The following is a 25649-nucleotide window of genomic DNA, read 5'->3' as shown; positions in this document are numbered from 1 at the left end:
TAATATATATATATACAATTTAAAATGTTTAATACACACATATTAAACATTTTTAATTGTTTTTCCATATAATTTTATATTTTATTTTTTATATATATTTTATATATAATTATATAATATATATACATACATATATATATATATATATCTTACAATCAGTGACACTCTGTATCACTCAAGGAGAGGTAGAATATAAAGGTTTCTTACTCAAAAATTAGATCCATTTCCTTTTTAACTTAGCCATGATCCACAATGTGAGTGCAAATGACTTTTACAAAATAAAGTAACAGATTTACAAAATAATAGGCAATGGATTTTCAACTTATCAAGTTTTGTCCAACTAGTTCGTGGACTTTTACAAAGGTATATTCTCAGGTTTAAGTATAGGATGGTACAAATAAAGACAGTATAACAGAATATGTATTTCCAATTAAAATGACATAATGTAACAGCAATAACAGAATGAAATTTCAAAGTAAACAATTACTCATTGTTGGTAGAACATGCTTTCTTAACATGGGAGCAATGGAACCAAGAGTCCTTTTCTTCAATTTTAATGGCTATTGGAGTAGTTAAGAGGACTTTCAATGGACCATTATAGGCAGGTGAACTGTATGCTGGAAATGTAGACTTTGTTACCTGGGTGCAAGTCATGGAGCTAGAAATCTATAGGTCCTGCCTGTACAGCAGCTCTAGATTCATGGAGTTCTTACAATTTAGTTTGTAAGTCTCAGATGTATGAGGCAATAGAAGTATCTCCCCCTAGTAATAATGAATATGTTGGGGAGAAAGGCTTAGCCTGTATAGAAGGATGCCCAAAAAGCATCTCAAATGGTGAGATGTGTAGATCACCTTTGGGCCTGGTTCTAAGTGGGAGAGCAGCCCTGAGAAGAGCTTGCAGCAAGGGGCGGACAAAAGGGGGGTGGGGGGTTCAACCGAAGGAGCTGGTGTAGAAAAAGAGCTCTGCTCAGCAGGGGATCGGTCCTCCAGAGGAGCTGGTGGGGGAAAAAAGCTCAGCTCAGTGGGGGATCTAAGAGAAGGAGAGGGTGGAGGAAGAGGAGGAGAGGGAAGGAGGAATGGGAAGAAGGAAAAAGGCAGGGGATGAGGGATGAAGAATAGGAGATGGAGTGGAAGCTGGATTGGGAAAGGAGCCACTAGAAAGTGGCTTCCTGCCTTTTGTGTGGGCAGGGAGAGCAGGGAGCCTGGGAAACTGGGGCAAGGGGTGAGTTTCCTATTTACTTGAAGGTCCTCTGTCCTATCTGGATTGCCAATTTGTTGTTTAAAAAAAAAATAAAAAGAAATTAGAGGAAAGTCAAGAGAAAAAAGGATCTTTAATAAGGAAAAAATAACCTTCTCTCTGGACCAGTTCCTCAGCTGCCTCGCTCCACTCCCCTGAACCATCTCCAGGTCCAATTCAAAGGTCCCTCCTTGGCCTGAGATTGGTCCTTTTGTAGACCAATCCCATGCCAGGAAGTAGGGGGGAGATGCACAAGGCATGGTGGGGGGTGTATTTCCTGTAGCACAGAATTTTTTTCTTTCAAAACTCACAATTCAAAGCTGAGGAATGGGCCTGGTCCCACTTTGTTAGGCAATTGGCATTTTAATTTAATATAATGATATGCTCAGAAGATTGAATTTTTGTTTCCTCTGTCATTCCATCTTTTGCTCATTACAGTATTAAACTTTGAGTGCTGTTGTGGGTGCTGTCACTGCCCTTCTAGGCTGCCAGTTTCCTCTACTCAGGTCTGAGCTCTACTGTCCTTACTGGTCTGAACATTATCCCTTTATTCCAGGACCTAGCTTTGACCCCTAAGCTGGAACAGAGCATTGCTATAGGCATGTTCTGCCATACCCTCCCCTACTTTCCCTAGGATAGGGAAATATCTCTGTATAGAGTCTTGCCACAGTCTTGCAGTTGTCCCCTTCTCTCTAGTGTAGGTGCTACAAGCCAACAGATAGCTCATACAATGACAAAGGACTCAGACTCTGGCTGAGATTTGTGTTCCTCTGGTTATCCTCTCCAAAGAAGAAAATTCTTCCTGCTGCCAATAAAACCCCAGTGAGAGACCCAAGAACTCCTGACATCTCTAAGTTAAAAATGTCCCACCAAGATTAGGATTGTCCAGCTCAGAATTATCTGTCTATGGAGTGAGGGTTCTAGGACCTGAGCTCTGCAGGGGCTTCTCACTGGAGTGACTTGGAAGTCTGAGAGAGAGAAATACAGAGATAACCAGGTTAAGAGAGACAGGAGAGAGAGGGGGGGGGGGAGAGAGAGACAGAGACAGAGACAGAGAGAGAGAGAGACAGAGAGAGACAGAGAGAGAGACAGAGAGAGAGACAGAGAGAGACAGAGAGAGAGAGAGAGATTGGTTGATTTACAGTTCTCAGTTCAAAAGTGAGAGTGGAAGTTGCCTTTCCTTTTAAACTTTTCAAATTGCAACATCCCTGACTCAACTGGATGTATGATTGGCACATTTGTCCTAATTTCTAGAAAAGTCTCTAGGTTCTTGGAGAGAATCAGGAAATTTCCTTTCAAAGGTCTTTCAACAAAGTCCATGTGGCACAGCTCCCAACGGCCTCTCAAATGCCACATAGAAAGTTTTATTTTCTCAAACATTACAATCTTTCAGGAAGAGATTGGCCTTGGTCTAGGCCTACCCACTCATGGGCCTATAGACCTCTATCATGCCTAAATATGAGATATTATACAAATTCAACCACCAGGAGTCTGTAGCAGTTTTTTTTTTAAAGTTATGGCTCCTGGGGGCAGCTGGGTAGCTCAGTGGATTGAGAGTCAGGCCTAGAGGCGGGAGGTCCTAGGTTCAAATCCAGCCTCAGACACTTCCCAGCTGTGTGACCCAGGGCAAGTCACTTGACCCCCATTGCCCACCCTTACCACTCTTCCACCTAGGAGCCAATACACAGAAGTTAAAGGTTTAAAAAAAAAGATATGGCTCTTATTGACACCAAACATATTCATTTCAACCTGTTCTTATTGAATGGCCAAAGGTAGTTTACACTTTAATCTTCCAAAAGTGTGGGATTATCTCAAAGTAATCAAACCTCAAAAGCATGGAAGCCTGTCTGAGTTCACTTTCCTTTTCATTACCCATCACCCACTTCAAGAAGATCTTCCCATTTTGGTCTTGCATTACTTTGCCAACTGTTCAGGGCTATGCCTTACCCAGAAAGTTTAAGATTATTATCAGAACAAAATGAGATACTTGTCATTCATTTAACTGAAAGAAAAAGGAGATTTGCTTAGCTTTGGCTGGGGAAGGATATTAAACAAAGTATATAAACTGAGGACACCTTAATCAGTTCAGCTTCTTCCCATGTCATCCCTTGACCCTCAGAGACACTGCTATGGAAGCAATTCTATGAGAATCTTTCTCTTGTTCTATTAAACTACAGGCCTTGCAGAAACCCTTAATGCATCACCAATTCAGGACCCATCACTCTGGTGGGCAAAAAAAACCAAGGGGAAATGATTAAAAAGAGATACGTTTCTTCCATGACCTTTGTTCTGTTCTGTTCCCTCTAACCCCACACCCTTTCTCCTATTGAACAACTTTATTTATTGAGTCACATAATAAAAACTGAATATTCAAAAAAATAAATAAATGTATGGGTCCACAGGCAGGGCCAAGATGGCAAAATAGGACAAGAACTCCCTGAGCTCTCCAAAATTCACCTCCAAACAACTATTTTTAAAAGTCTCAAAACAAATGGAATTGCCAGAACAAGGAAAACGATGGTTTGAAACAATTTTCCTTTCAAGGCAACTTAGAAGTTTGGCAGGAAAGATCTCTCTCACTGAGGTAAGAGAGGCATGCAATTCAGTGCAGGCATTGTCCAGGCAACTAGTAACAGGCCAAATCCTAATAATGGGATCTCTAGGTCAATGAGCACAAACAACTTTATAGCTCTTAATATATATTTCCATCTGGTTTTCTAAAAAATAATTCACAACTGCTCTAGCAATGTGATATTGGGCCTGTTTCTCCATGTTCCTATCAGCATTTAATTTGATCAACTTAATCTGTCTGGTTCTTAGTTAACATACATTCTGAGGGACATATTTAGCTAGATTAGTCCTTAGGAACTAAACACAATCTGTTGCCAGGACTATACTCCTTCCAAAACCAAGTCTTTCCAGCTTGGTCATACTCAGTGGAACCTTTGTTCTAATGCCTCAGTCCCTCAGGGATGTAGAATTATCTCCATCATATGATTAGTGTTATAGTAAGACTAAATCATTGTTGGCCTAGGACTAAACCATTGTTTCTGTTGAAACAATGTTTGGAGTATGTCTATGCTTAGACTTAAATCTACTACTAGCCTTATGTAAGTGTGTGGAGGCTCTTCAGATTTCAATCATATTTAACTTATCTATAGTTCCATTCATCTGCTTAACTTATTTCTTTTTTTTTTTTTTTTTAGATTTTTCTAGTTCTGAGAGGGGAAAAAATCTGCTGCTATTATTATTTTGTTATCTATTTCCATCTGTATTTCATTTAGTTTTTCCTCAAAAAATCTAGATATGATAACTCTTGGAGCATTCAGGTCCAATACTGGTAATGCTTCATTATTCATAGTATCCCCCCAACATAATATTGTTAGCCTCTTCATTCCTTCCAATTATATCCATTTTAGCCCCAACTCTGTTAGAGGTCATGACTATGACCCTTCCTTCTCTGGACTAGTTGAGGCACAGTATATTCTATTCCAGTCCCTCTCCTTCACTCTATGTGTATCTTTCATTTTCAATGTGTTTCTTGTAAATAACATATTGTTGGGCCTTGTTTTTTATCCTTTCTGCTATCCATTTTCTTCCCATGGATGAATTCATCCCATTTACACTCAGTGTCATAGTTACTATTTGTGTATTTCCATCTACACCATTCCTCCTTACTGTTTATCCCCCTCTTCCTTTTATGAGAATTTACTATTCTTAACTCCTTTTCTTTTGAGTTTGCAATTCAACCCCACCTTCTGATTGAGTTTAGAATAAGGCTGGAGGCTTATCTGTATAAGGGGGATACATGCATATTCTAGGAGGATGCCAAAAGCCTTGTGGTTCCCTGGCACCTGGAAGATTCTTGCCTCTTTTCCTATGTGACACCTAGCATCTAGAAGACTAACTTATCACCCAGTCTGAGATCAAATCCAGCAAATAAGAGAGTCTCAGAAAAGTGATGTTATGGAAGATATATTTCAGATCCAGGGAAGGAAGGGCTCTCTTTCTGACCCTGGAACTATAATGAGCACAGGCCACTAGATGAATCTTTCATGTATGGATATGCCCTTTCAAAATACCCAGGCAGTGATACCATTTCCAGGGGTCATCGGTGACATTTTCCCATATAGTAATCAAATACTTTGACCTTTTGGGTTGTCTTTCATCAACTTTGTATGTTTCTTTATAAATCAGATTTTCTGTTGAGTTTTGGGTTTTTTCCCTAGGAGTAGTTGAAATTCCTTTAGTTCATTAAACATCCATTCTTTACCTTTTATAATTCTGCTTATTTTTGCTGGATATGTTATTCTTGTTTGCAAGCCCAGTTCTTTTGCTCTATGAAATGCTCTGTTACATGTCCTGCATTCTCTTAATATTGTGGGTGCTAAGTCTTGTGTTATTCTGGTTATTGCTCCACATTGGTTTTTTCTTATTGCTTGTTGTATTTTCTCCTTAACTTGGGAGCTACAGAACTTAACATTAGCAATAATATTTCTCTGCATTTTCATCTTTGGATCTCTTTGAGGTAGTGATCAGTGAATTCTTTCAATTTCTATTTTATTCTCTTATTCTAGAATTCCTGGGCAGTTTTCCTTCATAATTTTTTTAAAGTTTTAGACACTGTATTAAGGGGGTGTATAATGGGGGAATGAGCTGGGAACAAGGTGGAGTCTGTATAGTGATCCTTTTCTCACTCACTTCAACCTCTTAACACTGTGAGACTAATAGAGGTCCCCTTGGAAAAAGGGGGACCCGGAAATGTGTACCGCCCCTGGGGGTCTGAAGGAATGTTACTCCCTCAAAGAGGAGTGAGTGATGTCCCAGTTCAATGTTGATGCAAGCCGGGGTTCACAGAAACCTCCCCCTCTTCACAGCAGGTGGTCAGGCTTAAGATGGAGCACAGCCTGACTAAGTTGTTATACTCCTTCCCTAAACAGTCTCCCAAATGGATATGAATGCAATCTGATCTTTCTCTTGTTTATTGAAACATAGAGTTAAAGGAATGGGTGTAATATAATGAAGGGCAGTGGGTATAGGAGACCCTAAGATTTTGTCTCTACCAGTCCTGGGTGAAGACCCAGGAGAGACTGAGTATGTCTTGATCCTGAGTTTCCACCTGTCCTTCCCCTCTAATTCTATTGCCTATTATTCTATTCAGTTTGTAAAACTATATGTGGGACACTATATGGCAAGGTCTAAGGAATGAGGGATTCAGGAAACTGTTCCCCAAGGTGTCCAGAATCCCTTAATGCTGGAAGGCACTTCTAGTAAACAGGAGATGACAGGCTGTTGTTGAATATCAGGTAGCAGGTCTTCTATATTGGTCAGGAACCACCAAGTTGTCCTCAAGTAGCCATAGAGCTCGAACTCCATGTCCTCCCCCATGAGCTCAGACCCCAAAAGGGCCCTCTCTTAGGTCCAAAACTCCCAGAAATCTCTGCTCTTCCAGCTGTCATTTGCACTTCCCTTCTGGCTAACATTCCAGGCCTCTTGCAAGAATTCCATGCCTTGCCTTAATTCTCATAGCATCTTTTCTTTTTTATCATAACTTTCCAGGAGTCTAACTATTCTTATATTATCTCTCCTTGATCTATTTTCCAGGTCAGTCATTTTTGTAATAAGATGTTTCAAATTCTCTTTTATTATTTAATTCTTTTGATTTTGTTTATTAGCTCTTGTTTTAGGAAATTGTTACCTTCCCCATGTCCTATTCTCATTCTTAATAAATTATTTTCTTCTGTGAGTTTCTGGATCTTTTTTTCCATTTGGGTGATCTTTCCTTCATAATTTTCTTGGTTTTCTTGCATTGTTTTTTTTTTCTTCTAATTTTTCCTCAACCTCTCTCATTTTTTTAAACCCATACCTTCCTCCTTAGAACCAATACTTTGTATTGGGAAGTCAGAAACCTTCCTCTCTACCTCTGGCTATTCAGCTTTGCTCCTGAATTCTATCCATTTTTGCCCTTTTAGCATTAATTCTGCAGAGTTCTTTTTGGTTGTTTGTGGAGAATATCCTAAGGGTGAGGAAGCTTCATGCCCTACTCTGCCATCTTCCTCTTAGTTGTTTGTTTGTGTAAGAGGGGAATTTAGATATTTATTTAAGGTATGATGGTCTCCAGGAATCAGATTAGTTTGATTCCATATTTTAAAAAGCCCCAAGTCAGAATGCCTTTTATAGAAGTTTATTTACAATTAGGAAGGTTGAAGGTAGGGAAATAGAGAAAGGGAAACTCTGGTCCGGACCAGCAGAGGTCCGGACCGGGTGAGAGTTTAGAGGTTAATTAAACAAGGCTACTAGCCACAAGGCCTTTGACAATTAGAGAGGCAAAGAAGCCTCCTTGAGAGTAGAGACTCTAGAAACACCAAGGGAGATGACAATTCAGAGGGAAACCGCCTGAGGTCTCACTAGAAATCCTTCCACACCAAGTTCAAAGTGCCAACTGCCTCCACAGGAAGTTACCTCGTCACTTCCTGCATCCACCACTCATTTCAAGCGGACAAATGGCAGCCTCAACACTGTTTTGGACTGCCCAAAGGACAGTCCCTTGTTCTTGATTTGTTACTTATTGTCACAGGTGGGTAACTCGTCTCCCCTCCCCACTAAGTTGGGTGGGATGACATTATTTCTGATGGCTAGAGTCTTAACAATGAATGAGGATGAGCTAATTCTATTTATACATTTGTTTGTTTTAATGTTAAGCTTCAAACAGCTTTTCCACTCTCCTCTTTCACTCTCATCAAGAAACTTCTTAATTCTTCTCCACTTTTTGCCATCAGAATGGTACCATCTGCATATCTGAGATTGTTGATGTTTTTTCTGGTAATACTTTGTATTGGTTCTAAGGCAAAAGAGTGATAAGGGCTAGGCAATGGGGGTTAAGTGACTTGACCAGGATCACACAGCTAGGAAGTATCTGTGGCCAGATTCAAACCCAGGACCTCCTGTCTCTAGGCCTGGCTCTCAATCCACTGAGCCACCCAGCTGCCCCCTCTCATTTGTTTTTTGAGGTCTTTTTTTGAAAAAAAAATTTTTTTTTTTTTAGCTTTTGGCCATTTGTTGTATTTTTTTGTTTTTGAAGTAGATGTTTTTACTTTGCTGACCTCCAAGTTTGAGCTGAGGACTTCTCTGTCTTTATAATACCTATCAATAGTTGGGTTCTTTCTCCTTTGCTTGGTCATTTTTATTTATTTATTTAAATTTTAGCAGCCCAGCCAATAGATTTAATTATTGGCTTTTTGCTAGAGTCCCAGGGTACCAGTGTGTTGGGATATGTTACCTCAAGTTTTAGGATTTTTGTGTTAATGTGTTTCTTCCTGGGTCCTATTTGGTTATTCCAATTTTTATTGTCTAAGGTGTGATATAATCCTGGGTCCCTGACTCAGACCTCAGTCTTTGATTGACCTCAGGTGCTCCAACCAGAGCCTTGTAAAGGTAAAAATTATGGTTGGACTAGACAGATAGCTTTGCCACTGCATCTACAAACAGACAGTCCACCTACCCTTGTAACAGCATCCAGCAAGTCTACACAGCTGATGGGGCCCTAGTCCCTCAGCAATAGCAATCATACTCTTACTGCCATAGCCCAGGATAGAGCAAGTGTCTAGTCCACAGGCCTCCAAACTTTGAGGAAGTCAGTTTGTCAGCAGCAAGGCTTGAGTTCCTGCTCTGAAGGTCTGGCATCTATAGACTCTAGTGTCCACTCCTTCAAACCCCAGGTGTGGGCCAGCAGGGATTTCCCGAGCCAAGGACAATCAGACACAGCTGCTCCCAGGGCCCTCAACCTGATTATTCCAGTGGTATCCTTGGGGATATAAGTTCCAGGGCTCAGAAAGCAAGGTAAGGTTGCCAATCTTGCCCCCATGGGCTACCTTGTTGATTCCACTGTTTGCTTTATTTCTGCCTTAGGGCTTGCATCAGTGGAACTGAGGCCAGGGAAGTCAGAAACCTTCCTCTCTATCTCTGGCTATTCAGCTTTGCTCCTGATTCCTGTCCATTTTTGCCCTTTTAGCATTAATTCTGTGGAGTTCTTTTTAGTTGTTTGTGGAGAATATCCTAAGGGTGAGGAAACTTCATGCCCTACTCTGCCATCTTCTTCTTAGTTGTTTGTTTGTTTGTTTTAATGTTAAGCTTCAAACAGCTTTTCCACTCTCCTCTTTCACTCTCAAGAAGCTTCTTAATTCTTCTCCACTTTTTGCCATCAGAATGGTACCATCTGCATATCTGAGATTGTTGATGTTTCTTCTGGTAACCTTAATTCTAGCTTTTGATTTGTCCAACATGGCATTTTATCAGCTGAGTAAATAAGGTACCAACATACGGACTTCTCATACTATTCCATGTTCAGTTCTACTATTGTTTCTAGATACATATTACAGGTTCCTCAAGAGACAAGTAAGATAATTTGGTTTTCTCATCTCTTTGAGAACTTGCCACATTTTGTTGTAATCCACACAAAGGCTTTAGTGTTGTCAATAAAGCAGAAGTAGATGTTTTTCTGGAATTCCATTGCTTTGTCCATAATCCAGCAAACACTGGAAATTTGGTCTCTGGTTCCTTTGCCTCTTCAATAATGGTTCTCAGTTCACATATTGCTGAAGCCTAGCTTACAGAATCTTAAGCATAACCTCAGTGATGTGTGAAACGAGAACAATTGTTCAATAATTTGAACATTCTTTGGCATTGCCCTTCTTTAGGAGTGAGTTATAAATTGATTTTTCCCAATCTAGTAGCCACCGTTGAGTTTTCCAAATTTGCCGGCATACAGAGTGTGACACTTTAATAGCATCATCTTTAATATATTTATCCCCATTCATTCATCTGAATATAACCAAATAAGAATCTGGAAATTGTAGTTTGACTAATGATCATTAAAAATGAAGTTCTTCCTTGAGGGAAAGCATCTCTAAAAAGGGAAGGATTATTCTCTCCTTCCTGATGATGACAAACCTCAAAAATGAGGCTCTGAGAGAGTCAAAAAAGAAATCTTCTGCCAAACCTAGACCAAATATTGTAGGCCTAGCTGAAAAGAACACTGTATTGGCTGACTCAGAGGACAAAGGTGGCAATTAATAAATCATTGGAGGGACTGTAAGAAAATAGGCACAATATGCACTCTGAGTAGAGGTGTGTATTTGGTCTGACCATTCTATAAAGTGATTCATTTTTGCCTATCATCACATGCTCTTTGATGTAGTAATACTAGTACTGCATCTTTGCCCTCAGAGGATCAATAAAGAGGAAAAGAACCCACATATATAAATATATGTAAATCAGCTCTTCATAATAGGGGAAAAACATTAGAAACAATTATGGAGCCCACCTATTGGGGACTGGTTAAGGCCAATTAGAGTATGTAATTGTAATGGAATATTATTGTGCCATTAAAAATGATAAAAGTAATGATTTCAGAGAAACCTAGAAAGACTTATGTGAACTGATGAAGAATGAAATGAGCAGAACAAAAACAAATTTTACTGTAACACCAATATTGTGTAGCAAAACAAATTTAAAAGACTTGAGCAATGTGAATAATGCAATGGCAACCCATGATTCCAGAAGCCTTACTGATGATGATAAAGTCTGTTATTGATCTTCTGGTAGAAAGGTTGAGGGACTCAAGTTGCAGAATGAGATATACATTTCTGGATATAACCAATGAGGGTAATTTGTTTTGCTCCACTATCCATACTTGTTACAAGGGTTTTGTTTTTCATTTTTCAAAAGTGAGGAAGGTATAGGTAGGGAAAAATTGGTTATTTTTTTTTTTTTGCTTTTTTTATTCAAAAAAAAGTTTATGATTCATTGGGAAGTTATACAAGATGGTTTTCCAAATCAAAATCATAATCTTTACAATTTCTGTAATAATAAAATAGAGAGTATTTTTCTTTTTTTTTTCATTTTGGCACCTACACTTAAAGTCTCATTTTTATTGAAAAGAAAAGACTGCTAAATTTTGACTTTTTTAACCATATTATTCTTCTTTCTGTTGAAAATTGCATGATTGCTTAATTTAGGAACATGGCAGCAGCAAGTAGGACAGCTACACTTAACCGTATTTCTCCCATCAATAAAAATCTCTTTCTAAATAATATGTCTGTCAGACGAACACTGTATGAAAAACCACAACCAAACAGAGAGAACATGGCAGTGGCCTACCTTCACTCTCCTCACTGTTTTTCTGATTTAAATTTAGAATTACTGAGTAATTCTCTGAGAGGTAGCAAAATGTCTGGCACTGGCTCTGGCTTCATGATTTTAGGTTACAACTGTAGCTCATCACTCTTCCAAAGCATTTGCATTAAACAAGGTAAAGAAACAAAAAGTAGAGCATCAGCAACATTTGCTACTTGCCCAGGAGTTTCAGTGCTGTAAGAGAAAGTATAATCTTTAAACAATGATGACAATTACTTTGAGGATAAAATGGTGCTTGGTAAATTGCTCATGCCAATTAGTGTGAGAAGTTAGCATAAGCATGAAATTTAAAACAGAGTTTAGGAGTGTATTTTGGGATTGGTGCTTTTTTTGTTTTAATTAAAAAGCTGCAAAAGGTGAAGTTTAAGAAAGTGTACTTTTTTAAAAGTTCCCATACAATCTTAGGACCCTTAGGGAAGAACCAGACAATAACAGTAAAACTAGCCAATATTTAAATATTAAAAAAAAAAAATAAAGCCAGGACAGATACCTTAAATGTGTATAAGTGAGACTTTTGAACTTCATAATAATCTAATCAAGACAATTCAAATTTATATTTTAGCTACTTTTTAGACTTCTGGAAATTACTAAAAAGTCACTCAATTTCACTTACGTCATTAAACATAATCAAACCACTTGCTCTGTAATTTAATAATTGTTCTGACTGCCATTAATAAAATAGTAAAGTGTTAGAATGCTGAGTGTGGAAGAAAGTCTGGTTTTCCTTCCCAAAACCTAAAGAAAACAAGAGATTTTTTAATTTCTGACTGAAATGGTGATGTTATAAAACTGGAAAGATATCTTAAGCTACAAATGCAGTATTTTAAAATTTAACATTGGATTACTTTCTGCCTGTCATACTAAGTTTGTTAAGCTTTTAGTTAAAAGAAAAAATTGACAGAGGAATAGTTCTATTCCAAGGAAATTGGGTCATTTTTTTCTGCCAGCTACTGCCTCATTCACAAATCTTTTTTTTTTTCATTTAAAGAAATAATACATGAATCAGGTAAAAAGAAAAGAAAGCATAACTAAAGAAATATAGTCTTCCTTTCATGAACCCAGCCCTATGTCCTCAGTGGCAACTGACAGATCTGATCCACGTTCTTGGCAATCACAGTAAACAGCATCTTTCTTTAAAACTCTTCTTGTTCTTGCTGCTTTTCTTGCCATTCTTGTCTTTATTCTCTGACATCTTCTTTGCTCTTATTTCTCTCATGAGATCAAAGAATACCTTATCTACATTGGCTCTGGTTTTGGCAGATGTCTCTACATACTGGACACCCCACTCTTCTGCTTTACTTCTGGCTTCTTCAATAGGTACCTGTCTCTGCTCTTCCAAGTCAGATTTGTTCCCCACCACAAGCAAAGGGATTTTATCTTCTTCAGCTTTAACTCGCAGAATCTGAACTCTGCTGTGGCTGTAAAGGATTCATGTTCTCTTATGGAGAAGACTAAGAGAAACCCCTCCCCGCTATGGAAGTAGTTGTCTCGAATAGCTGCATAATTTTCTTGTCCAGCTGTATCCGGAATGTCTATCTGTACTTCTTCTCCATCAAGAACCACTTTCTTTCTATAACTGTCAGCTTTAGTAGGTTCATAGTCTTCTACAAACTCATCATACATGAACTGAAGGGTAAGTGCAGATTTGCCCACCCCTCTACTGCCAACCATGATCACTTTGTGAAGAACTAATGAGCTCTGGTTCTTATTCTTGTTTGCAGCCATTGTGCTTGTTGTCTAAGACTGCTGAGCACTGGCCAGGATGCTGTTGAAGAACTGAATAGCTGAAACGTTACTTCAGTTTCTTCAGGATAGATTAGTCCTCATTCTTTACCTTGAGGAAATAGCACAAGTGTACTTTCTTCTCTCAATGAGACCTGGATCTGAGAATGNTTGAGGAAATAGCACAAGTGTACTTTCTTCTCTCAATGAGACCTGGATCTGAGAATGTCCTTCCCGCCCTCCTCCTTTTCCTCCTCTTTCTCTCCTTCTTCTTCTTCTTTGTTACAGCCCCCACCCACCCCACCTAACTCCCGGACGCTTTTAAATTTCTCCTTCCTCCTCCCTCGCCGGGAGCCGGGCCACCCTCCTCCTCCTCCTCAGTATTGTCATTAAGCCGCCCAGGCACGCTCCCGGAGGCGCGACCCCGCCGTCGCCGAGACAACCACAAAAAATGGTTATTTTTTAAAAATTAAATAACTTTTAAAACCCTAACAGATTTGACATTTGACAGTGTCTGGTAGAGACACAAGTTTCAGTATGGTGGTGGGGTTGAAGCATACAAGTTGAGAAGTGTATGGAAAACAGAGGCAATAAGTGGCTTTAGAACTTCTGCTGTTCTGAGATTCTGGGAGATGGGAGGCAGGAAGTATAATTTTAAATTTTGCCCAAGGTATTCAAATGAAGACATTAGTATTCTATTCTGCTTGGAGCTCACCTACACTTTTTTTTTTTTCAATCAGGGACCAGAGTGAAGCAGAAGGAGCCCTGACATGAAACTCTAGCTACTCTGTTGACTGAGTATACTAGGGATTTGCTTTTATTTTTTAATTTTTTTAGTTTTTTATTTAATTCCTCATCTTATCATTTATGCCCTCTAGAATTTGCCTCCAGTTTGTTTTTCCAGATTTTTTCCCATTACTCCCTTTCACATCATTCCACATGCCACACAAACTTGACTACTAGCTTACCTCTGAACTCACCATTATGTCTATTAGAATTCATTCCCTCCTCACTTTCACCTCTTAGAATCTTTAAATCAGTTCCCAGCTCCAATACTATTTGTATCCTTTCATTGATCCTTTTAAAGACTCTTCTTCCTCAAATTTTAACTTTTTTCTCATCTGTGAATATGTTTTATCTTCCTAGTAAGTAGAACCTCCTTAAGAATGGAGACTCTCTCTCTCTCTCTCTTTCTCTCTCTCTCTCTCTCTCTCTCTCTCTCTCTCTCTCTCTCTTTCTCTCTCACTTCTCTCTGTCTCTGTCTCTGTCTCTGTCTCTGTCTCTGTCTGTCTGTCTGTCTGTCTGTCTGTCTCTCTCTCTCTCTCTCCTATTCCCAAGACCCATCACATTGTCTTGTATAGGGTAGGTGCTTCATACATACATATTTGTCCAATGAATGACTTAAAGATCATTGCTGTTCTCTCAATTTTTTCTCTTCTATTTAAATTACAATAAGTATATGTTATGCAGTACTTAGAACATGAAAATGTTCATTTGTCCTCCTGGGTTCAGGATTGTGGCCTATGCCTCTGATTCTACCTATACAGTTCTTGTGTTGATGAGAAGTAGTTCTCAGTAACAGGGATACCAAAAAAGATCCCACCTTAACCCTATGCCATCTCTGACCTATCCAGGTCCCCATGAGCCATGATGCTTCTAAAATACTCTCTTCTGTAATCATGTGACCCTAATTTCACTGGGTTCTCTTCCAACAGTTATTGGCGCGCTGGAGTCTCGGGTTGTCCTACGTAAGATGAGTGACCTATTGGAGTTGATGGTAAAGCGCATGGACACAATGGTGCGTTTGGAGAATGGCAGTGACTTGCACAGGGGTGATAAGGGACATGCTATGGACAGGTGAGTGCTGGGATTAAAAGCTTTATGACTTCTTACCTAGGTAGGATTGTCTGTGGGTATGTAGACAATGGGATGTGGTAGAGAGTCAAGAGCTCTCCCCTTCCAGTCTGCCTTAGTCTCTCTTCTTCTTCTCCCTTTATACAGTTTCACTTAGCGATTGATCTATTCAGCTTCCATGGATTCATTTGCCATCTCTATACAAATAATTCTCACATCTTATTTTCTAGTCCTAACCTTTCCAGACATAAACATCCAGTTTTATATTTCTAATTGCCTATAGGGAAAAAAATTTTTTTTAAACCCCTTACTTCTGTCTTAGTATCAGTTCTAATACAGAAAAGTAGCAAGGCCTAGAGTAATTGGGGGTAAGTAACTTGACCAGGGTCATATAGCTAGGAAGTATCTGAGGCCATATTTAAACTCAGGTCCTTCCAACTCCAGGCCTTACCCTCTATCCATTCTGCTATCTAGTTGCCCCTCCTGTTGGACATCTTGAACAGCACAAAACTGAATTCATTATCTTTCCCCACAAACCCTCTCCTCTTCTAACTTCCCTTTTACCACCATGCTCCTAATCCCCAAGGTTCTCAACCTAGTTGTTATCTTCAACTCCTCATTCTCTGCTACTGCTCATATGTAATAAGTTGTCAAATGCTATCATTTCTATCATTGTAACATTTATGGTACTAAATACCCCCTCCTCAACTCTGACCTTCCCACCACTCCAACACAGGCCGTTGTCACCAGGTATTATTACCTGGACTATTGCAATAATTCCTTGCCTCATCTCTCCCCACTCCAATCCCCCTCCTCTCAGTTAGCAAAATGAATTTCCTAAAATGCAGGTCAGATCATAATACCTACCCAATCCCCTATTCAGTAAACTCCAATGTCTCACTACTATTTCTAGGATAAAACATAAAAATCCTTTGTATGGCTTTTAAAACCCTTCATAACCTGGCCCCTTCCTATCTTTCCAGTCTTCTTATATCTTACTCCCACACCATGTATTCTACCATTCCATGGCACTGGCTTTCTTGCTGTTTCTCAAACAAAATATTGCATCTTTAGACATTAGACCTTTTCCTTAGTTGTATCCCATACCAGGACTGTTCTTCCTTATTTTTGCCTCCTGGCTCCCTTCAAGTATCAGCTAAAATCTTACCTTTTACAGGGTAAAAATCAACATTGATTTTTAAGACAGAAGTGAAGAATTAAAAGGGAAAAAAAGCATATAGAGGGTAGCTATGTGGCATAGTGGATGAAGTATTAGGACTATAGTCAGGAGGACCAGAGTTCAAATCTGACCTCAGATGCTTGCCGTGTGACTCTGGGTACTTGACCCTGTTTTCCTACAAAACAAAACAAAATACTATGTAGAAATAGATTAACAAAAATTTTGTAACCCACCAGGCAAATGATGCATACTTTCCCTGACCTAAACTCAGTCCCAATGTCCTTTTCTACCCTGAAACATTGATAGGTCTTATATCCACAATATTTTCTTTGGAGACATTGCTGAGCTCATAACCTCTATTCTCCAACAGGACTCTAGTGTATGGGACAGTGGTTGTTCTTGCTAAAGATCAGTGGTGATTAAGGCAGTGCCATAAAACTGAGTCCTAGAGTATGAAAGAAGAATTCAGACTGACTATTCTTCCCCTTTCTCTCTCTCTGAAAACTGCTAATTTCTGTGGTTTCAACATCTCTCTGGTTTTTTCCCTTATCTGCCTTTCCCTCCATTCTGCTGCCATTCTCTCTTCATAAGAGTTGATTTCACAGGTAGGGTGGGTTTCATGGGGGAAGGGACCTATGAAACTTCTTAACTTTATTCTTGAAAAATCAAAACAATCCATCATGACTATTGGAGCCTATCAAATCCTATTGATGGAACTGTATAATGCAGGAACATGTTGCTTCTAGCTTTAAGAAGATGAATAGTGAACATATTCATGCACATACACACATATTTTCCTATAGTACAACATAGTTTCATGACCATTTAGAGTGAAAAGAACCTTTAAAATCATTTGTCCAAACTTTATTTTATAAATGGGAAAGTGATGCCCAGAAATTCCAGTCATACAACTAACATTCATATATTCCTTTACATTTGAGAAAGTACAGTGCTTACATTATTCACTCGTATACATTCTAGATATTGTCATCCTTCGGTCATGTCTGACTCTTTGAAATCCTGTGACATAACACACCAATGCTGTCCACAGGGTTTTCTTGGCAAAGATACAAGTGTACTTTGCCATTTCCTTCTCCAGAGGATCCTTTTGTCAGGTGAACAGAAGTTAAGAGACTTGCCCGGATCCCACAAAGTCTGAGACTAAATTTGAACTCAGGTCTTTCTGGCTCCATGTCTAAAGCTCTACTCAGTGAACCACAAATTCTGCTTCCAATATTGTGCATAGACATGTATTTTCTTTCTGAAGGGAGGAAGTCTCCTTGGGGACGACTGTTTCATTTTATTTTCAGAGCCTGACATATAGTAAGTAGTTAATAAATATTTGTTGATTCATTCTTTCATTTGATTCTCATGATAACCTTGTGTGGTAAGAAATGCCTGTGTTATAATCTTAATTTTTCAAGTGGGGAAACTGAAGGGAAGTTATTCACTAAAGGTCACAAAGTTAGTAGAGAGCTGGGACTAGGACCTGGATCTTCTGACCACTACTCCAGTGCTTCTTTCAGTATAGTATAATATGTACCCATTTCTTATTTTTTATCTTTTTAAAAAAAATTTTTTTTCATGGCTACATGATTCATGTTTTCCCCCTCCCCTTATCTCTAGCGCCCCCTTCTGGAATTGACAATATGTGTCCATTTCTTAAATCCCTCCTTGAATACCTTTAACTATACAAGGTAGAAATAACTGTTGGCTAATCATATGTTAGTATGTATTTGTGTTTATGCTCACACTCAATGATTTGCAGATTATCTATCTACTTTATTGATTATTAGTGGCAATTCTTTTAAATCCTCAGGTGTCTTCTCCCTATCTTAAGACATGCTTCTAAATGACTTTCTTTGACTACAGTGCAAATTAGCTTTAATATCAGCCTAAACAATGAATAATTAAAAGGGTAAATCTGCTACAAAAAAATTCATATTATGAATTCCAAAGCCAAGTACCCAAGTTCCTCTCCATTGGTGTGAAAGATTAAACTCTAATTCTGTGTATTTTTCAAATGTCTTCCATATGCATGGCATCCCTTGGGGGATGGAGTGGGAGAGAACAAAAGAAAAGAATGTGTGGTTACTGTTCTCAAAATGCTGAAGCTTTATTTAGAGAGATAGAACATGCATAAGTATACAGCTAGAAAACAATTAGAAAGAGAGAAAGAGAGAGAGCAACATATGAACAAATGCAAAATAACGAAGCATTCCCTTTAATCAGATATTGGTTAAGTTTCTACTCTAGGTAGATTTGAACATGATTCACAAATTAATGTTACATATATACAAATTACAAATTTGTGCAAATATGTAAATTCATAAACTTCAGTCCCTCATCTCGTGAGGCTTACAATCTAGAAGAAGAGTATAGGACAGAGATAGACATTTCTTAAGTATCTGCTATGCATCTGATATGTCCTGTGCCAGGTAATGAGGATTCAAAGACAGAAAGAAAATAATTCTTTTAGGAGCTTACTAACTATTGGGGACATCCAACACTTACAAAGCATATCTAAAATTACTAAGCAGAGCAAGGTGAATGTTTAGAAAAGGTGAAAAATGTTATTAGTATAAACTTTAGAAATAAATTATAGAAATTTTAGAGTAGCTTGGCCAAGTTAACATCTCTGAAGCTCAATTTTGTTATCTCTAAAATGAGTTGATTATCTTGAGATGATCTCCAAGTTCATTTCCTGTTCTAAACTATGATTCTTTAGGTCTCTTCAGTTCTATTCACCAAGAATTTGGGGAAATCACCAGTATTAAAAATATTCCCTAAAACATGATTGGGGATGTAGACTCGAAACTACCACACCAATGCAACTATCAACAATTTGGAAATAGGTCTTGATCAATGACACATGTTAAAACCAGTGGAAATGTGCATTGGCCATGGGGGTGTGTGGGAGCTTGGGGGGGGGGACGGGGAAAGTAAGAGCATGAACCATGTAACCATGTTAACTTTTCTAAAAAATAAATATTAAAAAATGTTTAAAAATATATATTCCCTAAAAATTATGAAAAGATCAGCATACTGCTGGTGGAGCAATGAATTGGTCCAACTGTTCTAGAAAGCAATTTGAAATTACTTGAACACAGTGACTAATGTGTACATATCTTTTGATGTGGAGATTCTACTCCAGGCATATATCCCAACAAAGTCAGTTATAAAAAGAAAGGCCCCATAGACGCTAAAATGTTTGTAATAGGACTTTTTTGAAATAGCAAAGAATAGGAAACAAAATAGATACTCATCAATTTGGGTATAGCTGGACAAGTTGTAGCATATAAATATATTGAGATAATTGTAATATAAGAAATTATGTATTTGGTGAATATTGAGAAGCATGGAAAAACTTGCAAGAACTGATACAAGTGGGGCAACAAGTGGCTCAGTAGAAAAAAAGTCAGGCCTGGAAATAGAAGGTCTCAGGTTCCAATCTGGACTCAGACACTTCTTAGCTGTGTGACCCTAAGTAAATTACTTTACCCCAGTTGGAAATGATACTTAGTAGTGATTCTAAGACAGAAGGTAAGCTTTAGAAAAAAACTGATATAAGCAAAGGAAACAGAACCAGTAAAACAATCTACTGCACGCAATGACTATCACAAAGTCAATGGACAGTACAAAAACAAAATAAAATAATTGAAATGGATTGTTCTGAAATTATAATGGACAAGTTTGGTCACAAAGCAGAGATATAAAAAGTAAGCTTCCTCCCTTCTTTGCAAAAGTGGAAAATTATCTGTGGGGACATTGCCAATAATAATAACAACAATAATAATAGCTAACATTTATACAGCATTTATTATTATTATACAGCCAGGCATAGTACAAAATACTTTACAAATGTTATCTCATTTGATCCTCATTAAACTATAGGAGGAAGGTGCTATTATCATTCCCATTTTACAGATGAGGAAATTGAGAAAAACAGAAGTTAAATGACTTGTCCAATGTCACACAGCTGGTATTTGAGGCTGGATTTGAACTCAGGTCTTCCTGATTCCAGACTCTAGGCACCACTTAACTATAAATATCACACTTTTATGGTATATTGATTAGTTATATTATACATATTTTTTCCCTGTCTTTTTTTATTCTTTGTTATTAGGATGGCTCTCTGGGAGGGGAAAAAGCAAAGTGGACCGAATGGGAAATATGGTTGTTGTGAAACAAAGAATATTTCTTTAAAAAATTATATTAAGGGACAGCTGGGTAGCTCAGTGGTTTGAGAGTGAGGCCTAGAGATGGGAGGTCCTAGGTTCAAATCTGGCCTCAGACCCTTCCCTGGGCAAGTCACTTGACCCCCATTGCCCACCCTTACCACTCTTCCACCTATGAGCCAATACACAGAAGTTAAGGGTAGAAAAAAAAATTACTTTAAAAAATGTTCCCAGACCATAGTCCAAGGTCCTGGCAATTCTACATGTGGTATCTGAGTGTCAGCTATTAGAATAAGTTTGTGGGTTTTTTAGTTAACCCTTACCTTCCATCTTAGAATCAATACTATGTATTGGTTCTAAGACAGAAGAGTAGTAAAGAGTAGGCAATAAAGGTTATTAAGTGACTTGTCCAGGGTCACACAGCTAGAAAGTATCTGGTTTCAAATATGAAACCAGGATCTCCCATCTCCAGGCCTGACTATCCACTGAGCCACCTTGCTGCCCCCTAGAAGAAGTTTTAACATGAAATTAAATTGAGGGAGTGGGAATCAGAGTACCAGATAAGATGAAATAATATTCTCTTTTTTCACTAAAATTTGATCCTGTACTCAGGCTTGATTTCTTTTAGGCATGACCCAATTCCTCTCAGATCTTCACATAAGGGCCAGTTATAGATGAGCTTTTATAGAAGAGAAGGCAGTTCAGTGAAATGAAACAAGTACTCTGTGGGGAGAGAGGAAGATCAGGAGAACTGAATTTTAGTGATAACTCTTCACCTAACTAGCTGTGTGACTAGCTATTTTATCTCTCTGGGCCTTCTCTGTAAAATGAGGGGGTTGGACTACATGGTCTCTAAGATCCCTTCCAACTCAAAAATTTTATGGAAATCTTTCATTTTAATTTCATCTTTAAAAATTATGAACTTAACAATTATAAATAAGTATAAACATTTCAATAATGAAGAAAAAGAATCATATTTGAAACTAATAATTTTTAGAAATATATATTACATTTCACAATGTAGGAGCAAAATTGCTCCATTTGTGTCCTCTTTTGAACATTTTCCTCTGCATATTTAATGTTTTATTGATTTTTTTTCTCCCATCACTATCCCTACCTTTGCTGTCCACCCCTAAGCCCTTTCTTGGTTTGTTTATTCTTTTTAAACTCTAATATTTTGTCCTAGTAACAACCCTAGAACAGAAAGGCAAGGGTTAAGCAGAGGGAGTTAAGTGACTTGCCACACAGCTAGAAAGTGTCTGAAGTAAGATTTGAACCCAGGTCCTCTTGAACTCCAGGTCTATCCACCATGCCACATAGCTGTCCCACAAAGCCCTTTCTTGTAACAAGTATAGTCAAACAAAACTCATCAACACTTTGATAATATCTAAAAATACAACTCTAGTCTATTACTTCTCATCATCACTCTTTTAACGTCTTGGAAGAGTCACTGCTTTGATCAGAATTCTGAAGTCTTTCAAAGTTATTTTCCTTTAAATTTTCATGGTCATCATGTTTTCTTGGTTATTCACTACTCACCATGTATCAGTTTATATAATTTTTCCAAATTTTTCTAAATCTTTTATTTTCATATTCACTTACAATAATATTCATTATATCCATATACCTCAATTTATTCAACTATATACCACAGCTGATAGACGTCTTTGTTTTCAACTTTCTGCTACAACAAAAAATACTACTATAAACATTTTTGTGTATTTGAGTCCTTTTCCTTCTGTCTTTGACCTTTTTTGGGCTACATGTATAGTAGGTATGCACTTAGGATACAGTTTTACATTTTTGTTTTATAATTATAGGTATTTTCTTACTGGGTTCTGCCCCTCCCCAAATGGTCAGTAATCATACTAGATTTGAGTTCATGTCTCTCTGCTATTATCTGCTTTCTCTTCCCAAAGGAGAAAGGAAAGAAGGGACATCCAGTATTGCAAATATGAACTTAACTGCAGACTAGGTTTCCTGTAGAGCATTGTAAAAAGTATACCGAAGGAAAGATTTTAAGTCCAAGCAAGAGTTAGAAAAAATTACAAAATGTAAAATAAATCATTTTGGTTACATTAAATTAAAAAGGTTTTGTACAAACAAAACCAATGCAACCAAAATTAGAAGGGAAGCAACAAATTGGGGGAAAACCTCTGACAAAAGTCTAATTACTCAAATTTATAAGGAGTTAAATCAATTGTCCAAGTTTGGGGCACCCATTGAGTCATTGGCAGCTCCAGGGCCTGTTCCTGAGAGCAGCAAGACTTAGGACCCCAGAAAGCTAAAGAACGCGCATGGACTTTGAGTGTGGACACAGAGAGCAGGGGCGGGCGGAGGCGCAGGTGGAGGCAGACACAGGCCCAAGCGAAAGCTCTGAAACCCTGAGTGGGGAACAAGTGCAAACGGGTATACGACTGTTGAAGCAGTGCCCTGAGACTTGTAAAGGAACCTCCGGCAGAGGATCAAGCAAGGGGGTCCACCAGAGGACTTGACCTTGAGAAAAACCAGACCTCAGACCTGAGGACCCAAAAGACTGCAGACAGACCCTGAGCACGAGGATAAAGCTGAGAAGCTGCTGGGCTAACGATGGTTACCCAGAATCAGGAAGTTCAGAAGAGAAAGATTAACAACAAGAAAAAGAAATCTTTAACACTTGACAACTTTTAACAGAGAAAATCCAGGCAACCGAGCAAACATAGGAGGAGAACAAACAAGCATCCGGACCCTTCCAAAATAAGGAAAACTGGTCACAAGCTCTTGAAGAGTTCAAAACTGAGATGACAAGAAAGTTAGAAAAGGTTTGGCTAGAGAAATGGGAAATAGCTCAAGGAAATCAGGCAAGAAAATAAGAGTTTAAAAGGCAGAATTTTGCAATTGGAAAGTGAGGCTCAGAAATCAAATGAACTGATAAGCAAATTGAACACCAGAAATGACCAGGTTGAAAAGGAAAACCAAAAGATCATAGCTGAAAACCAAAAGATTATAGCCGGAAACCAATCCCTTAAGGCTAGAATCAAGCAATTAGAAGCTAATGATCTCTCAAGACAACAAGAACAAATAAAACAAAGTCAAAAGACTGAAAAAATAGAAGGAAACATGAAATAACTCAATGAGAAAGTGACAGACCAAGAAAACCGGTCTAGAAGAGACAATTTGAGAATCATTGGTCTTCCAGAAAAACCAGAAATTAATAGAAACCTGGACTCCATACTAAAAGAAATTATTCAGCAAAATTGTCCTGAAGTTCTACAACAAGAGGGCAATATAGACATTAAAAGGATCCATAGATTACCCTCTACACTGGATACAGAAAGGTCAACACCAAGGAATATAATAGCAAAATTCAAGAGCTTCCAAGTAAAAGAAAAAAATCTTACAAGAAGCCAGGAAGAGACAATTCAAATATCAAGGAGCACCAATCAGGATCACACAGGATCTGGCAGCCTCCATGCTAAAAGACCGCAAGGCTTGGAATATGATATTCAGAAAGGCAAGAGAGCTGGGCCTGCAACCACAGATCAACTACCCAACAAAATTGACTATATAATTCCAGGGGAAAGTATGGGCATTCAACAAAATTGAAGAATTCCAAGTATTTGCACAGAAAAGACCAGGGCTAAATGGAAAGTTTGATATCCAACCACAAAAATTGAGAGAAACATGAAAAGGTAAATAAGAAACAGAAGAGAAAGAAAGAAAATTCATAATTTTTAAATTTGCCTTTTTAAGGGCCTCAGTAAGATCTAATTATCTGTATTCCTATGTGGAGAAATGCTATGTATAATTCTCTGTAGTGAACTCTATTCACTATTATAGTATCAGAAGAATAATTCACAGGGAGAGGGTGGAATACTAAATGGTCTAAGATGACATGGAGGGTGGGAAAGAGGGGGGTGAATAGTAGGGGACACCAAGAGAAACTTGAGTGAATAAGAAAAATAGGATATGATATTACACACAAAGAGGGCATGGGAAGGGGAGGGGATAAATACTATTATAAGAAGGAGAGGAAGAGAGCATTAAGAGGTAATATTTAATCCTTACTCTCAGTGTAATCAACCCGGAGAGGGAAGAGTAGCTATACTATTGGGAAATAAAACTCTTATCTAACCCTACTGAGAAAGTCAGAAGGGATAAACCAAGGGGAGTGGGGAGGTCAAAAAAGGGAAGGGAGAAGAAGGGGGAGGGAATTCATTAGGCCTTTAAAAACAAAAAGAGGGGAATAATAAGGGAGGGAGTAGAAAGGGAAGTTAATCAAGGGAGGGGATAAGGGATAGCGGCTTAATAGCAAACCACTGGTTTAAAAGGAAATAGTTTAAGAAGAAGGGGTAGGAATAGGGGAGGATACGAAAATGTCAGCAAATGTACAACTTATAATTATAACTCTGAATGTGAATGGGATGAACTCGCTCATAAAATGGAAGCAAATAGCAGAGTGGATTAGAAACCAAAATCCTACCATATGTTGTCTACAAGAAACACACATGAGGTGGGTAGACATACAAAAGTTTAAGGTTCAGGGCTTGAGCAAAATCTTTTGGGCATCAAATGAGAAAAAGAAGGCAGGAATGGCTATTATGATTTCTGACAAATCCAAAGTAAAAATAGATATGATTAAAAAAGACAGGGAAGGACATTACATCCTGATTAAAGGCAGTATAAACAATGAGGAAATAACACTGCTCAATATGTATGCACCAAGTGGCATAGCATCCAAATTGATAAAGGAGAAACTGGCAGAGGTCAAGAAGGAAATAGATCATAAAACCATAATAGTGGGAGATCTAAATATTCCTCTTTCAGATCTAGATAAATCAAACCAAAAAATAAATAAGAAAGAGGTAAGAGAGGTGAATGAAGTCTTAGAAAAATTAGATTTAATGGATATGTGGAGAAAAATAAATAGGGACAAAAAGGAATACACCTTCTTTTCAGCTGCACATGGTACATTCACAAAGATTGACCATGTTATAGGGCATAGAATCATTGCAAACAAATGCAAAAGAGCAGAAATAATAAATGTAACCTTCTCAGATCATAAATGCAATAAAAATAATAATTAGTAAGGGCACCTGGACAGGCAAATCAAAAACTAATTGGAAACTAAACAATATGATTCTCCAAAACCAATTTGTCAAAGAAGAAACCATAGAAACAATCAACAATTTCATAGAAGAGAATGACAATGATGAGACATCCTACCAAACTCTGTGGGATGCAGCCAAGGCAGTACTCAGGGGGAAATTTATATCCTTGAGTGCATATATTAACAAATTAAGGA

The 25649-nt window shown here is 38.1% G+C and overlaps 1 protein-coding gene and 1 pseudogene across 2 annotated transcripts in view; one reads left to right on the top strand and one right to left on the bottom strand.

The window, feature by feature from the left end:
• Positions 1 to 25649, top strand: part of MGAT5B (alpha-1,6-mannosylglycoprotein 6-beta-N-acetylglucosaminyltransferase B) — a 177299-nt gene that overhangs the window by 35883 nt on the left and 115767 nt on the right. For both annotated transcript variants that reach the window (XM_044672412.1, XM_044672410.1), the window contains exon 3: positions 14869 to 15010. In XM_044672412.1, coding sequence (XP_044528347.1) covers positions 14869 to 15010 — 142 coding nt within the window. The remainder of the gene's footprint in view (positions 1 to 14868; positions 15011 to 25649) is intronic.
• On the bottom strand, positions 12478 to 13313 carry LOC123244123 (annotated as a pseudogene).

This window comes from Gracilinanus agilis, chromosome 4 (assembly GCF_016433145.1).
Source record: "Gracilinanus agilis isolate LMUSP501 chromosome 4, AgileGrace, whole genome shotgun sequence".
Classification (NCBI taxonomy): domain Eukaryota; kingdom Metazoa; phylum Chordata; class Mammalia; order Didelphimorphia; family Didelphidae; genus Gracilinanus; species Gracilinanus agilis.
This window is presented reverse-complemented; position numbering and strand designations above follow the sequence as displayed.